This window comes from Pleuronectes platessa, chromosome 24 (assembly GCF_947347685.1).
Source record: "Pleuronectes platessa chromosome 24, fPlePla1.1, whole genome shotgun sequence".
NCBI classification, from domain to species: domain Eukaryota; kingdom Metazoa; phylum Chordata; class Actinopteri; order Pleuronectiformes; family Pleuronectidae; genus Pleuronectes; species Pleuronectes platessa.
The window spans coordinates 9,551,363-9,568,053 of record NC_070649.1 but is presented as its reverse complement, the minus strand read 5'-3'; the positions used below and the strand labels follow the sequence as shown (position 1 = coordinate 9,568,053).

Sequence of the window (16,691 nt, the reverse complement as noted above, 5' to 3'; positions counted from 1 at the left end):
TGTCCTCAAATGTTCTTTTTTCCAACGATATATTGAGCGTTGTCCCAGCTGTCACGAGCAATAAGTGGTTTTAAGTGGCCTAAGCAGGCTCATTACTTTCCGACCACACAGCTGTGACATAGCATCTTATTTTGATAGGGAAGTCAGAGCTCGACAGATGTTTCTCCCACTTGTTAAAGCAGTGAATTAAAGAAGGCCTCTGACATTATATCCCATTAAATTATATATAAATTACCATTATATAGGCCTACTTTAAAATTCATGTCTTATAAGATAGGTTGCGCACTGGGCCCGGATGGTTCCAGAGTTAGATGATCTTACTGGACCCGTTGGGATCTTTATTACGACCGCAAATTTTATATCAATTTATCTATTTTCTCTGTTTAGCTTACGTTAGTTTAATTATTTATATCACCAGAACCAATACTTGTATTGATTGCATACGTAGTCTAAAAATAAAAAAAATAAAAGCCAGATTTCCTGAACTTAAGACGAGACACTGGCTTCTACATTTCCCATGGTGCACTCTTCTCCCAAGGGTACAGCTGGTGTACGTGGACCTTCTACATTGTGGCAGCAGATGGCTACATAATCTAAGAGCAATAAAAATAATAATAATCCTGGTTAAGCATACGTTTTTGTATTTCAATGGGATGGCAAGGGAGGATACCAGCCATGCCCAAATCTGCACTATTTTTAGCATGGCAGGCTATCAAAAACGAGTGTGTGTGTGTGTGTGTATTTTTTGTAAACACAACCTGGGATCTGCACCAACACTCTCACAAATCTGACAAGAGAGGCTCATTTTATTTTATCTCCTGCCCCTCTTTCCATCTGGGCTCCTCTGACTAAGATCCTTCTCGCTTTGTGCCAAATATGCTTCCCTCAGTGCAGCGAGGCGTCTGCTCCTCGAAGCCCAGTCCCCTTACAAGGAGTCTATCCACTTAAACTAAATATAAACTCTCAAAGCCCCGTAAACAAAAAGTGTGTTTTTATAACCTCGATGTTCACCTGCCCGGGGGGGGCGGAGACCACGGCCCGCCCCGGGGCTTGCTGGCAGGACAGCGAAATATTCACAACAAGGAGGAGAGATGCATAGGGAGAGAGAAATCCCTGTGAGGCATGCAACATGTCAGCTTGCAAGCTCCGAGAACTTACTGTACCTTTGTCCTTACTCTTCTCCTTCGCTAGCGAGTCCAACTTCCTCCTCAGAGACTTTTTCCTCTTCTGTCCATCTGTGGCCGGAAAAAAAACAAGAAAGTAAATCATCTGAAACAAACGCTCCCCGTGGCCGCTTTATCTTATCTCGCTAATATCGCCCGCTTGTAACAAGCTTACATCAGGAATGCAGACATGAATTCATCACAGGAGGAGGAAGCTGTCTACAAGAGAAAATCCATTTAACTTCAATGTCAGACGGGGCCACCTCCGGTATATTATTTAGCAAAATACGATACATGGATATGCATTTGGGTTTTTTGGTGAGGTTTACGCTTAAAAAGTTCATCTCAGTTTCACCCTGATTAAATGAATAAACAATTTAAATACAGATAACAAGAGAAAGCAGAGACGAGCTGCTAAACGTTTAAACTCCCTCACAATGCACAGAGTTTATAGTGCAATGCTGTGATACCGATCTTTGTCTGGAAGGTTATTACAGTCGTGTACTTTTCAAATTACAACTGCACGTATCTGATGGGCTACAATTGCCAGAAACAGGCATTGCACACAATCATATCAGTTCTATAGCGTGCTTTACCTCCAGGGTTTAAACTGGGGCTTTCTGAAAGGAGGAAAAGCTACGCTGTCAGGTGTCAACATGATGAATGAGCCCTGAGCGGGCTGATTAATGATCGGGAAACTCTGGAATCTGTGTCACACGCAACTTTAAAGCCTCGGAATCCTCTTACTGGGGCCAGGATGTCAGGACGTGGCGACCTCAGCAACTTTGAATGCTAGGTCACTCAGACGTCTGCGCTCTGGCGTCCACAGCGTTCTGGAGTCTCTGCCTTGACCTGCCGCTTTTAGCAACCTCAGTTTGAACCCCAGATGTTCCCTGTATCAGATGAACGACTCGTGCGCTCAGGACAGTTTATCCAACTCCCACATTGCGCTCGACGGCGGCGTTCGCCTCTGACGTGGTGGAGTCGGTTCAGTTACCACATGTGTCCGAGCATCTCCGACAAATCTGAACAAGTCGTTCTTTGACAATCAATTTATTGCCACCGCGGTGATACATGAGAAACTTGTCCTCTTCAGGGAGCTGCAGAAAGAGGGAAGTAAAGTGAAATGGACACGAAGTGAAATGTTAGGGCGTACGAGAGGGGGGAAAAATAGGAGGGAAATCTGTGAGGAGAGGGTGTGAGGTAGAAGGAGAGAGAAAGCAGATGTTGTGATGGAGAGCAAGAGCGGTGAGAGAGAGAGAGAGAGAGAGAGAGAGAGAGAGAGAGAGAGAGAGAGAGAGAGAGAGAGAGAGAGAGAGAGAGAGATAGGAAATGGTTTGGATTTTTGACAGATGGCTCCCAAAGCCATGCGGAAATCCCCCAAACCTCCCCAGTTCAACTTCCAACCATTTTTTAAACCGCCTAATGAACCTTTTTTCTGCTTCTCCATCCCATCATAGCCCCGTCCCTCTTTCCTACTCCCTGTTATATCCCTCTTTAATCAGATTTTCGGTCTCGGTTAAATTCGAGAAACACTGCAGCTGCAAAAAAGACACATGCGCATTTAGAATCCTACACACAAGTTGAAAAATATCCCTCGTTAGCGCACGGCGGCCGTCAGGGGCTCTGGAATTCATAAGCAACACGGACAAGTACATATTAAATCATGGCGGGGAGAGGTTGAACCTTCAGCTGGAATGCAAGGCCCTGGATAATCCACTGGCTGCACTATACTGCCTCTATGGCAGCCACTCTACTTCTATACAGTGCACTGAGAAAATACTGCTCTCACTCTGCATAATGTGCATCTGGGTGAGCACCGGTCCAAAAACAAGACAATCTTCTGAAATCTAACCACAGGGGTGTTGTTTCAGAGTTCATCGTATAATCGCGATGATCAGCACAGCAACAGCTCGGTAACAGAGTCTGTTCAGACAGGCTGTCAGGCTGTAAACAAGCCGTTTAGCCACATTATCTAAACATGTGGCTCCCAGCCTGCAGGGCGAGAGGAGTAACATCTGAGGGGTCCTAAAACAATTAACCAGACAGGAGAGCCGAAAGCTATTCAAGGATTCTTATATGTTACTTCAAATGTGTACTTTTCTAATCAGAGTCACTGGATAGTTTGTATGTATTATGCCTTATCTAGCCTCTGGAAATGATTCAAATAGCCACATCTGAGTGGGATGTACAGTTGGAAATAAACCACATTCTCTAGCCCTTGCAGAACTTGGTTTATCAGCAGGATTAGGCAAAAACGACAAAACAGATTTCCACAAAACATGGTGGAAAGATGGGATCTGCACGAATAAAGCATCATTACATAATGCATGTATGTTAATGATAAAAAAGTTGGCACATTTAGGGGAGCCATATCTACGAGAGTGTTCTGTTTGGTGCAGCTTGACAGGATTTAAATGCACTGTTTGGTCTTAGTGCTGGTATGCGCTCTGCTGAGAGGTATTCTACTTTGTCTAGATTTGTAATTTCCGAACTCTGAGTCACTTTTGCGTCTGGTTTATAAGATATTTTAAAAAAGTTGTTTAGCCTTAAGATAGGACCCCAGGGACCAAGCAGCCTGCTTTTAGAACATTAAGGACTTTTTCAAAGTGTGAGTGACTGCACTCAGCCGCAACTGCAGCGGAAAGGGAGTCGCATGTTATTATGATCAAACAGGAAGCAGCCCGAACCCAATGTGACGTATTGTTTACATATAAAGTCGTGTTCTCAAAACTTCCCCAAACATAGACCCTACATGACCCTCCTCAAATGACAGGAGGAGGTTCTCAGAGGCTTGAGCATTGGCCTCACTTTAAAGGAACCCTTGAAAAGTATCTGCACGAGCTTACACAGCAAACCCAGGTTGAGTGGGAGGAGTGTTTGCGACACAGAACAGTTCCGGAGTCAGTAACAGACGCATTATGTCACAGTTAACAGTCATATAAACGTCAGGGTCTTAACAACCTGATGCTATCTGAGCCGTGTCGAAGCAGTAAATTCCATCTGGAACTCACAACCAACAATTATGCAACACTGTTAAAACAGCGATTTGCGTAACATAAACTTAACGCACACACCTTTTGGCATGGTGATCTGACATCCCAGGTCGTAGTCCTGGTGCAGACGGGTGTACGCCACTTCCTGCAGCCTGGTCCTCTCCAGCTCCGACAAGCTCTGGATGGAAACCGGCATCAAGCGCACGCTCCGCCCCGACAGGCTGCTCCAGGTGAAATCACCCTGTCGTGGACAAGAGAGAACACAAAGAGAAGAAGAAGAAGAAGAACATCAGACCAACAGTTTGGTATAGTTTGTTTCTGTGTCAGGTGCTAGGCCTTCCACTGCGGGTTTTCCCTTTGGAAATTGGTGTTAATGGACAACTTGAACTACAACATTCACATACTTTTACCTGTGAATAGTTGGTAGCCTACAACTACTTAGTTCCAAGTTTAGCAAATCAACGAATTTCCCCTTTTATTGATGCAAACAGTTACCAGTTACTATAAACACAAGCTGCATATATTTAGATCTTTGCTTAGTCACTGTCACACAACAGTCTCAAACTTGAGCCTCACTTCCTCATTGAAATAATGTCAAACTTCCAAGTAAATAAAATTGTCCCACAAGGTCCCATTGAGTTAATGCCAAAGCCCCATCTTTACATAGAAACCATATAGATAAATTGCAGTGCAACCAATGATTATATATTTTTTTAAACAGTGTATAATATGGAAAGTATAGAATAAAAAATAAAAAACAGACAGAAAGTATGTAGGAAAAAAGTCCAGACTGAGTCTGAGGAGCAAGTGAGGACAACTTCCAGCGCTGAGGCCGTCCACTGATGGCTTTGCAATCTGCTCTCCGCTCAAATAAACTCGCATAAAGAATGCATAGCATATGTGGAGGAGGAGTCGTGGTTAGTCCAGAGCCGGGAGCATATAGAAAAACAGCAATCACGCTCCCATTACTCTGCGGCAGAGAGGTTTCTCTCCTCAGCTTTGACTTAATGTGCGAATGAACCGAAGTGAACGGTGATGAATTTGCTGGAAGCCCGGCGAGCGCTTTTGGCTTTGATGAACGCTTTTTTGAGTCATCCGAATCTCTGGTCATGCATTCCACCGTGTCTACCGAGAGGAGGGGTCAGGAAGAGGTAGAGGTTGAGAAAGACGGAGGGAGAAAAGAAGGAGAGGAGACGCAGCTCTAATTTATCTAATGCTTTATCCAGACAGAGGGCTTACGAGCGGACTCTAACGTGTGCCCCTTCAGAGATGTTTACGTCTCAAATACTCTGAGAAAACCGTTTTTCTAAGACTCTGCTTTTCATAACTAGACCCACCATATTCTGAGGTCATTCCTTCCCCCTTGTTATTTGACCCCACTCAGTGCACTGAAGCAACAGTCGTCATTCAGCCATGGGAGCAAAACCAGGTGGACACTGTCAGCCTGGAGAGAGCCACCTGAGTGCGTGTGCACGTGTGTATGAATGAGCCTCTCACGGTACGCCGCGAAAAACAAGTTGCATGTTGCGCCCTTTCATAGAGCTCTTTATTCAGGACAGCTGTGTGTGTGTACGTGTGTGTACGTGTGTGTGTGTGCACATGCATGTGTGTGCCATTCCTTATCGCTGGTGGAGGAAACCCTTTTACCCCCTGCTTGACCGCACACACAGCTCGAGGGGCGCACACGCCTGCACATGCCTGCGCACGGCGAAAGAAAAGACAAACAGTTGGAGAAGTTAAATAAGAGGCCTCTCCTCGGTCGAGCTGGTTCTGCCCAGCAGGATTTCTGAAGGGGACGGGTGAGCTTCAGTTCTTGAGTGTCAACCTGTGAAACCGGTGGAATGCTGGCAGGAGAGTGAAGGGGGGCAGACTAAATCCTGGTATCACTGCTGGACACCATTCAGATCTACAAACCCCCGAGACGTTCTATTGACTTCCCGATCTTTGGTTATTCACTTTATTTGTCTTCATTACAGATAGAATCCTTCAACAGTTTAATCCAAAACAAAGTCATTTGTCGTGTTTGGACTAGTGGTTCTCCAGATTCAGGCTCGCCTCTCTGGGTAATAACGCTGGGCACTGTGGGTAAAGGGAAGATTCAAACCTTATGCAGAGTTGGTGGAACGTTAAGCCTCTCTCCCACATTAGCACTCCACTTAGTGTCACAAAAACACAGATTTATGATTCATCCTGGCCGTCAAGAGTCGTCAGCCACAGCCTGGCCTCAGAGGCAGACACAAACACTGATCTCTGTGGAGGAAGGAGCTCACGGTTCAACTTTAAAGCCCGGCCTCCACATTTAACAACCCTCGCTCACGCTCTATTAGACCCCGTTCAGACTCGGTATTGAAATGTAGGTATGTGTGTGAATGCATGCATACCCACCACATTCGGAGGTGGTGTGGGACGCACGTGGCCACATTCTTTAAGCTGACGTAAACGCAGAAAGCATCCTGGACCCTCTGCTCAGCTGACGTCGTGTGACCCACCACAAAACATGTGTTTACTCTCCTCAGTGGTCAGGCTCTGATTCACGTGATGCAACTGCCACGAGCCACCACATAATGATTTCTATGTCTCTCTGTCTCTTTCCCTCTCTAAAAACCAATAGATGCACATGTTTCCGGATGCATTTTGATTCTGGGTGTGAGGAGCCGTCCACAAGTCTCCCTGGGGACAGATGTTAAGAGCCGGGACTAACCCTCATCCCATCAGCAGCTAATTGTCTCACTCCCGAGATAATGTGTGTGACCAGCTATTAGACGCCTGTTTAAATGTTAATCGGTGGAGGTAGATGCAATGATCATAACCAGCCTACTCTCAAAACCACCGGGTTAATGGGAGGCCAGAAACGCTCGTCCCACAAATATCAAGCTACAGTGCGTCTCAGTCCTCAGCGTGACGTGAGCGCTCAGTGAGCTGTAACGCTGTTTGAATAGCCGGTATGGAGACAGATCTACCGTGCAGCTACTGTCAAAACCCTTTAACTCCTCATGTTTTGTCTCCACAATGCGGTTGGTTGCTGAGCCTTTATATAACCGCCGTCATCCGTTGTTTTTCCTCCTTGTATTTATCATTTCACACACATGATTAGGGATGGGGGGGGCAATCGATTCAGTTACGTATCGCGATTCTTGTGAATGACGAAAAATCCCAATTTTTTTTTTTTTTTTGTTATTATTTTTATTATTATTATTTATTTATTTTTTAAATATATTATTGGTTTTATATGGGGGGGGGGGAGTATCCTCACCCCAGAGCATGTTGACCAGCTCTTGTTTTTGAACAAGAATCTAAACATACCCAAACACTAGCTTTGCATAGCCTACATGCAAACAACAGTGCAGCATAGCCTACTTTATGTTTATTTCAAAGTCTATATTTTAAGTAAACTTTTACTCATTCTATTTAATTTACCTTTTATTTATTGTTTAAAAGTAGCCTAAGTGGTATACATTTCTTAATCTGTCAGTTTGTGTGCAGTTGACAGGGACTATATAATAATAGGGCACATTTTGATTTATATTCTCTATTGGCCGCCCGGAAGTCAATAAGCTAATGTTAATATTTGAAATAAAACTTGTAAAGTTCTAAGTGAATTTGACTGTGTAGTATTTGAAGGTATGATTCAACTGTTTTCCATGGTCCAGTATTTAAAAAAAAAAAAAAAAAAAGAAATCGCAAGAAATCGTAATATCAAATCGCAATACCCACAGAATCGCAATACATATAGTATCGCCAGCTAAGTATCGTGATAGTATCGTATCGGGAGGTCCCTGCCCATTCCCGTCCCTACACAGGATGATGTTTGCTGGAATGGCTGCACCGATCCTATCAGGTTTAAATTAAACAAAGTGAGAAATCAGTGTATTTTCACACACATGCTTTGCAAGGAAAGGAGGAATAGAATGCATGAAGGTGATTCAACTAAGTGAGACTTTATCATTGAATAAAGTGTGTGTAAATCCTCTTCTGTTGAGCCTTGGGTTTCAGTTCTCGTTGTGTTGCTGCTTTGTGTTTTCCCGTTGAACAGATGTTACCCCAGGAAAGATTAATGGCCCTGCTGACTGGACCGGCCCCATGCAGTTAGATGACTAATGCCATTTGAGCTTACTCTGCACTGCAGCATGCGGTTGCTGTGCTATTTCAGACAAGAGCGGCAAGTGGCATGAAAGCTATGGGCGAGCAGAAGATGCCAGTTTCCGTGGCAACACATACACAGAAAAGGGGAAAAAAAAAACGGTACAGGAAGTGAGAGAAATATCACTATGGTAACGCCCCTGAAAGACACACACACACACACACACACAAAGGCAGTGGGACACTTGTTGGTGTGATGTACTGTGTAAATCAATCAGGCTGAACACCACTTGAGTTTTTTTTACGTCGGGCACTACACAGCCACCACTCGATACTGCATACGAGACAACAGTGTGATCATTACTGCCCCCCCCCCCCCCCCCCCCACGACTGGCGCATCGACTAAAACCTTTTGGTTCCCCATCAGGCAGTTCGCATGTGACCGCGCATACTGTGTGTGTATAAATAAAGCCGATGCAGAACCTGGGGGACAGGAGACAAAATAGAAAATACATGCGCGCACACGTTGCCTTCAAGCACCGTCGGAAAATATGCTTAGCACAACCATAAATGGAGACAATGAGGCAAATCCTCTTTTCAGGAAAAGAAAAAATCCGTTAGAAAGCCTTTAATCCACTGGTTTGAGCAATGAACTGGGTGAAAATCTTGCAAGACTCAAATGAGCTGAAGGCAGCGAATTGAGCTGTTGTTTTTTTTTTTTTAAATGTGTTTAAAATCTTAAACAGTCCAATATTTCCAATTTATAAGCCCTTTTTAAGTATGTTTTATTTCCTTAATAAGATGTGTGCTTGGCCACAATCAATCCAGCATGTAAAGTCTATTAATTTCCAGTATGACCACATCAATACAGGAATGAAAGGTTATGTAATAACAATTACAGATCTGCCAATGGGGGGGAAACATGCAGCCACTCAATGGAATCAATGCTAGCACACACACACCTACACACACACACACACACACACACACATCTGGTAATGACAAAACCAGGCTGCTCGGCTTTGTGTCTGTGATTTTCCAGGAAGAGATCACTTAAGGCGAACACAGACACTTAAAGGACCAGTTCAAAAATTCTTCACGTCAATCCCGGGTGATGCATCTGGCTTTGAACGACCCCTAAGCCGAGTTCCTGTGCCACCACACTACACCACAGGAATGCACACACGTATTTTTCAACACTTTTGCAGATTGGGGCGTCATGCATGCATGTAATAGATTGCTTGAGCTGACCTGGAGCCTCCTCATGGTTCCCATCTGCTTGTAATTACAGCCCCCCCGCCCCTTCGCTCGTCGCTGATGCGCGCATGTGTGTGTGTGCATGCTCGTACATGTACCTGTCGCACAATAACGGTTTTGTTAGGCTAGCTCCTCTACCTGTTTTTTGGGGCTGTCCCGGATGCTGCCTGAGGAAAAGCAAACCGCCAAGTTATGGCTCCTTATTATTCACGCACAGTTTACACAACCAACTGTGAAAGTTGCTTATCTTTGGTTGTGAGATGGGAGGTAATGGTGTTTATCGACCTGCAGGATGGCTGGCTGTCACACAGGTGCATTGTGGGAAGAAAACAACCTATTGTGGCTGTAAATGCCCTTTTCATACCATCCATTCCAACGCAAAGGGCAGCTCCTAACGATTTGGACAGAGCTGGCTGTATTTAAAAGCAGCTACAACATAAATCATTGACAGTACATTTATCAGTGCAGAAGTGATTAGCGCAGTCAATCAATATAACATTAATCAACCTTTATAATTGCAGTTTTATTCATCTATAAAGTCGAATTGTTGCCTCCAGCTTCTCCAGTGTGAAGTTATTGAATGTCATTGTAGACTGTCTTATGTGTTTGAGACATTTGCAAGACAAACAAAGGAGGCTGGATTCAAGCCTCATGAAGAACATGTAAATGATTGGAGCTATTAGCATCTCGGTTAATAGAGCAAAACTTGTCTTACAACTTATCGGACCAAAACCTGTGATCTACGGGGACGAGTTTGACTCATGGGAAAATTTAGACAATAAGCATTTTTGCCTGCTATACAGTTAAACATGGTGGTACACACTTTGTTGATCTGGTTCCCCCCCCGACGCTCGGCACCAAACTCAACCGGAGTCTGTGTCTCACTGAACAGATCCAGTGAGACACAGACTCCGGTTGAGTTTTGAGGACTCCCAGGGAGTAGCACCAGTGGGGGGGGGGGGGGGGGGGGGGGGGGGTGATAAGTCGTTTATCGTGTTCATTAAACAGCCCATTAGCACTTATCAGCATCTGTTTAAAGGCTTCTGCACCTCGTCATTATTGTTCACACTTTACTGGCACACGTTCACATGCACACATGTTTCGGTCAGCTGGGCGTTTGGTCACCCGGGCAGGGCAGAGCCGCCGGAGCGTTGGGCTCGCTCCCCTTTCCGCTGGGAAATCAATAATAGACCAGCTGACCCAGCTATGACCTGTGTTGCTCGTGCACAAAGTGTGCACATACACACAAAACGCCACTGTCACATCCACTGTCCGGAGAGAACAAAGCACCGCTGGGGCAGTGGCGGGTGTGTCGCCGGTCTCCAGGAAGTTACACTTGGCTGAAGCTTCCTGGACTGAAACAAGGCCGGTGGTTTTAAAACGGGGATTTAATTGCTTTTGAAGGGTTTTCTGTTTGCAGTTCATTGTTTCTCGATGAACTTTGGATTCATCGTTTGTTTTTTATTTTAATTAAATACAACACTGCTTTTTCATTTAAGGACGTCCATTTCATATTTAAGTCAAATTTAATTCAAGACAAGGAGCTTTGGTTGAATTGTGTGACATTTTTCTACAGACTGAGAACCGCAGTTTTCTGTCTGAATCCGACGGAGCTTGAGAGCGACCCGAACCTGACAGGCTTTCTGCTTTTTGAGTCCGAAACTCAACCTGAACCAGATGTTTTCCACAATTACAGGCACATGCAGAGTAGAAAAATGAAGTAGATAGCCCGGCCAACGTGACCCAGCCCGACCCGACTCTGACTATCATTTCAAAACTTTTGTCTGACCCTTGGCTTGGCTCAGGTATCCACCCTCCACTTAGAACTCCTGTATTAATCATGGAAACATAAATGGTGGTGTTGTGGTATATGAACGGTTCCTTATTAGCATTTTAAATACTTTTACCAAATTCTTTTCTGATTTTAACGTGGAGTTTCAAGTTAGTGCACGGACACATGAACACAACCGACAAAGAGATGACCCGGTGGTAAAAGTCAAGCGTAGAGGGAAATGCTCGCCACTGTTTCCACCCCCAGTCACCCCCGGGGGGGGACTAGAAATCTGCCCTGTCTCAGCCCCAGTCATAAATTCCAGTCCAGTCATGGATGGCTCCACCATCGGAGGTCAGCCCAGACTCCACCTCCTCCTGCAGGAAGAGCCCCCAGGTATAAAAAAGGAAAGGGGGTCTTTAAGTTGTGTGTTGACACTGAAGCGGGATACATCGGTCACGTTGTCATGCGTGGTCGAAAACACAAAGTAAAAAACAAAGAGGAGTCAGCGTTTCTGAAGGGCCGACATGGTGCAGCGCTCATGTCGTCAAACTGAAAAGAGAGAGAACACTTCGGCTTCTACATTCTGAAAAACCCAACAAATACAGTATTTTTTGCACAATTCCCCAGCAGCTGCAAAGACTTCCGCTGCACATCCGTGTTGTTTCCCCCTTTTTCCACGTGGAGCACGCTCGTGCAATCCTCTGAACATATGTGTGACATGTGGGCACACGGCGCCTGTAAGCCGTTTGTAGAACCTGCTGCCATGTGTCTCACAGAGGGGACCACGGCTCTGTCTTCTTCATCATCACCATCATCCAGATTGTGAGGAGGAGACCAGCAGGTTATAATCCCTGCTCTTTAACTACCTCACAGGATTAACTAGGGGGGGGATTGGCATCCATGTGGAAAATAAAGCATCTTAAGGAGACTTTGCTCTGATCCCGCTGTTTTGAATGGGTGCGGTGGTGGAGGAAGCACAGGGAATGGAGAACCCGGGGAATGTGCTGTACTTTTGTGGATGTTCAGCTCATGTTCTTGCCACCGCTGTGAAAAGTAAACCAACAGCTCCCTTAATAGGATCAACTTTTAATCTTGCGCTCATGCTTAGCATGAAAAATAAAGAGTGTGGTGTGAAGTCCACGGACTCACATGCCGATCTGTTTCAGTGGAAGGGTTTTTTGGAGACGTTTGGAGAAATGTCGGACAAGAGCGTTCCTCTGAAGCGCTTCACTCGGATGTCAGACTTATCTCCAACCCCACTCGCCGCCACACTTCCTCCAAACATGCCAACACCCCCCCCCCCCCATGTAAAGTCTATTTGCATGGACCCTCTCAGCGGGGAAATTCGACTTACGCAGTCTACTGCCCTTCTACGTCCAGACGGTGTGAAATCAAGTTTGTCGTGAAATCCGGCAAGGGGAGAAAAATGACTCTTGACGAGGGAGGAAAAAAAAAAAAGTGCTATGAAGATGGCAGCTGTTACAGCAAAATGACAGATTAATGACACTAGTTTCTTGGAATTAGGAATTAATCGTGAGAAATTCTTGGATTTGTTGATGATATGGATACAGATGAAGTGGTTATTTGGTTTTCTTAACAGGCGTCCCCTCTTTTTTTCCAGCGTTATCGCCATCATGTGTCTGTCTGGGCATCAGGAAATAATGTGACAGTTGTCTGGTATCGCTGTTGTGTCACAGTTTGTTGTATTTCCATTTCTAATTGTGTCGATGTGTTAAAGGAAACAGAAACGCTGCTCCTCACAGTTGTGGAGAACAAGAGGAGGAGAAAGAGCAAGAGTCAAATCCCGGCTTTACATCTTAGTCCCGACCCGTCACAGCTTTTTTTTGGCACAGATGCCAGTTTTAATCTCTGAATCTATCTTTTCTTTTAGAACATTCCAGGATTGATGGAGTGGCACATTATTTCTCTGGGAGTGGTCATTGTGTGTGTTTGTGTGTGTGTGTGTGTGTGTGTGATCCCGTTCTCACGGTGCTGACATAGTGGAGCGCTCAGGCCGCAAAGAGTTCGATGGGAATGCAATTCTCATGGGGCCACTTACTGCCACAACCATTTGGAGTGATCGACAGATAAATTGCGCGCATACCCAAACTGACACACTTTATACTGTTCATTCTATGCATTGTATTCAATATAAGCTAATGGAGTCACAGGTTTATTGTATATATAACTGCATGCTAGCTAATACCCTGTTGGGTCTTTAACTCAGATGCATTGTTGTTGATCCTCTGTGAGCACATTGGTAATATGGATAGAGAGAAAATGCATTATAGATAATACATTTAACAGAAATCATAAATATGCACGGTTAATGATGCACTGATCAGGAGTAAGCTGAGAATGAGGAAGTTGGAATTGAACGCTTTGGACACGGTCATTCAGTAAATATAGACACAAGGGCATGAGATGGAACTCCTGCTCCCACCAGTTAAATAACAAAGTTCAGCCAAAACAATGAATCTGATTATTATTCTGGCCAATCGATCAATACATGAAAGCAGGATGATGCTTGTTCAAAACCATCTCAGTCCTCACCATCACCTGTAGACCAAAGTCTCTCTTTGTCTCAGTTCAAGTGACGCAAGCAACGCATTTCCTCCATTTATTTGAGCTTAAACCAACATAATCCACATACTGAATCACAATACACACACAAAAACACACACACACTAAACACACTCTACTCTCTGCATAGGATAAGCAATGATTAAACAACTTCCTTAGCTCTGTCCTGTCTCAGAGAGAAAGGAGGAGAATTTACGGTCTTGTATACAGTCGAGGTTACACACATTAAGATTACACACATTCCTTGGATAGGGCTCGGTGTGTGTGTGTGTGTGTGTGTGTGTGTGTGTGTGTGTGTGTGCGTGTGTAATATTAGAGATAAGCAGAGGAGAACAGGGTGATATGAACAGATATGGACAAGGTTGTAGGAGAGAAAACAATATTGAAATAAGGTGCATGTATGTCCATTTTGTCATTTGATTAGACATCGTCATTTAATTAGTGGAAGAAATTAAAAAGCTATTTTCCTGCAAAGTTTGAAGTTTTGCATGATAAAAGGAAAAAAAATCAAGACAACTTTCTCAATTATACCGCAAAAATCGCTTGTGTTTAAAGGCAGGCAAAAATTCTAACAATGTGAATATTTGCCTCACAATATCTGCTCTTCCTAGATAAGAAAAACATTATCAATATTAACAATAACTGTTATTAACATTATATGATCATATGTAGCTCGGGCTCCGGCTCCCCTTGTGATCCTTAAAGGATAAGCAGGCATAGATAATGGATGGAAGGATGGATTATCGGCAGTTATTTACATCAATCCTGAAAAATATGCAGATAAGGCTCGGCTTTGTCAGGGCTGAATAGTGTCTGCAGGGCTTTCTGTCAGAGTTGACCCGTGAAGTGTTTTTCAGACGATGCAGCAGGTATTTGCGTGACAAAGTGTGTTCACAAAACAATCTTCTAGAGTGAAAAACACTCTGGTTGATAGTACGGCATTGTGACGCAGAGATATTAGCGATTTAGAGAAGAGAGATTTAGAAAAATCCCCAACTTTTGCATGAAGGCGATGAAGCAGGATGCAGGGAGGAATAAAAACCCGTTTTCACAGCCTTGCTCCTGGCTCCACTCAACCACATTTGCAAAGCAAAGTAGGGGTGAGGACCAATTCCTAGCCCCTTACACACAGCTGCACTCCACCTCGCCCTGATATCCCTCGATACACGGCCGCGCTGCAAACACCAAAGTGTGCATATCGCTACCGTTGAATAGAAACGCGCCACTCCCTGTCTACAGTGCACTCTCATGAACAGGGTGAATTAAAGGGGACATATTATGCCCATTTTACCACAGTTGATATGGTTCCTTGGGGTCTTAATGAAATGTCTGTAACATATTTTGGTCAAAGGATCAAGGATCATTTAAAACAGCACCTTTTTACCCTGTCTAAAACAGCCCTCCTCAGATTGACCTGTTTTGAGTGCCCCCCCCCCTCCTCCTCCTTAAGATGCATTTATTTGTCCCAAACACATGCACAGACATGCACAGGCACACTCATGCAGGTAGGGAAATTTAACCTCTGCTTTTGACCCATCGTGAGCGACCATGTACGGCACCCGGGGAGCAGATGTTGGGGGAGTAAGGTGCCTTGCTCAGGGGCACTAGACAGGGTAGGGAGAATCCTCTTGGATTTTTGGACAGATCAATCCAGGTTCGTCTTTTTTTTGTTTCTCCGTGGAGTCGAACCAGAGACCTTTTCTGCCCATAGTCCAAGTTTCTGCCACTAGTCCACCGCAAGCACCGATATTTTTAGCTATCCATTACCTCTGTAGAAATATGGCTAATGGAGACGAAGATACAATCTTGCAACCATTTCGTTTTGAACCAGAGTCAGGTGGGCCGAAGCCTGGCTGCGACTTAAATGTCTGACGGGTAGCAGAGCTACGCGAGTCACTCCCTTCATGGGCATGGTGTGACTATGACGTTTATTTCGGTCGTAATCCCATTCGACGCACTCTAGCGTGTCGTTTCTGACATAGAGGAACCACAACAAATCGCGTGAGTTGTTTTTTTCCAGAGTTTTTGGGACGGTACACATGCCAGATACCCAAATTAACGTGTAGAAGCACTACAAAAGTGGAATTTTCATAATATGTCCCCTTTAAGACACTCCTCGCAGAGGTATGAGTCGTTAAATGAAGTCTAATTATTCAAAGGAAATTAAAATGTTCTTGTCTAGCTTGAAGGAAAAGATCCAAGAAAAGGCCACGGAGTTTGAAAATTAAATGTTACCAATATGGTTGCAAAGTTGTGACGACCTCTAAGAGACAAAAGTAGTAGCAAGATAATGGGGGAAAGGTCGGGAGAGTGTGTACAGGCATCACATATCTCAAGTTTCTTTTCCAGCATAAATACACGCACAGTTTAAATGTAATGTTATGCACAAAGTGTTGCAGCAGGAGTATAACGTCATGTATCCAATCTTCAAAGCTGGCGGAGAATCCCCCCTGACAGATTTTTCGATATAATCTGTGGACTCTGCCATCCACGAAGCTTTGAACCAGCACCACACACACACACACACACAGCTTCTACTATCAACCGTGTGTTGATACAATACCTGGTTTTCTTTGCCTTTTCGCAGCTTACGTAACCATTATGCAGGTTTCACAAGGTCGGGCCTCATTACTGCCCCAGGCCCTTCATATTAATCTGTCTTTAAAAATGTTTGAAGTTCGCCCCGACTCTTCAGATGTGCCTGCCAATGATTCGGGGGAATATTTGGAGCGCACACTCCGAGATGCTCACTCTAAGCGGCTGAGCCAGGGAGTTCTCATTAAATGCAATGGCTGACTAAAAGCAATAATATGCAGCAGGGGAAGATGAGTCACTTAT

General features: G+C 44.5%; 1 protein-coding gene across 1 annotated transcript in view; it reads right to left on the bottom strand.

Annotated features, from left to right (window-relative positions):
- LOC128431077 (rho GTPase-activating protein 6) overlaps positions 1–16,691 on the bottom strand; it is a 68,214-nt gene that overhangs the window by 11,383 nt on the left and 40,140 nt on the right. Inside the window, exons 2-3 of the mRNA XM_053417295.1 lie at positions 4,241–4,400; positions 1,164–1,235 (exon numbers count right to left, since the gene is read on the bottom strand). Of these exons, the coding sequence (XP_053273270.1) occupies positions 1,164–1,235; positions 4,241–4,400 (232 nt within the window). The remainder of the gene's footprint in view (positions 1–1,163; positions 1,236–4,240; positions 4,401–16,691) is intronic.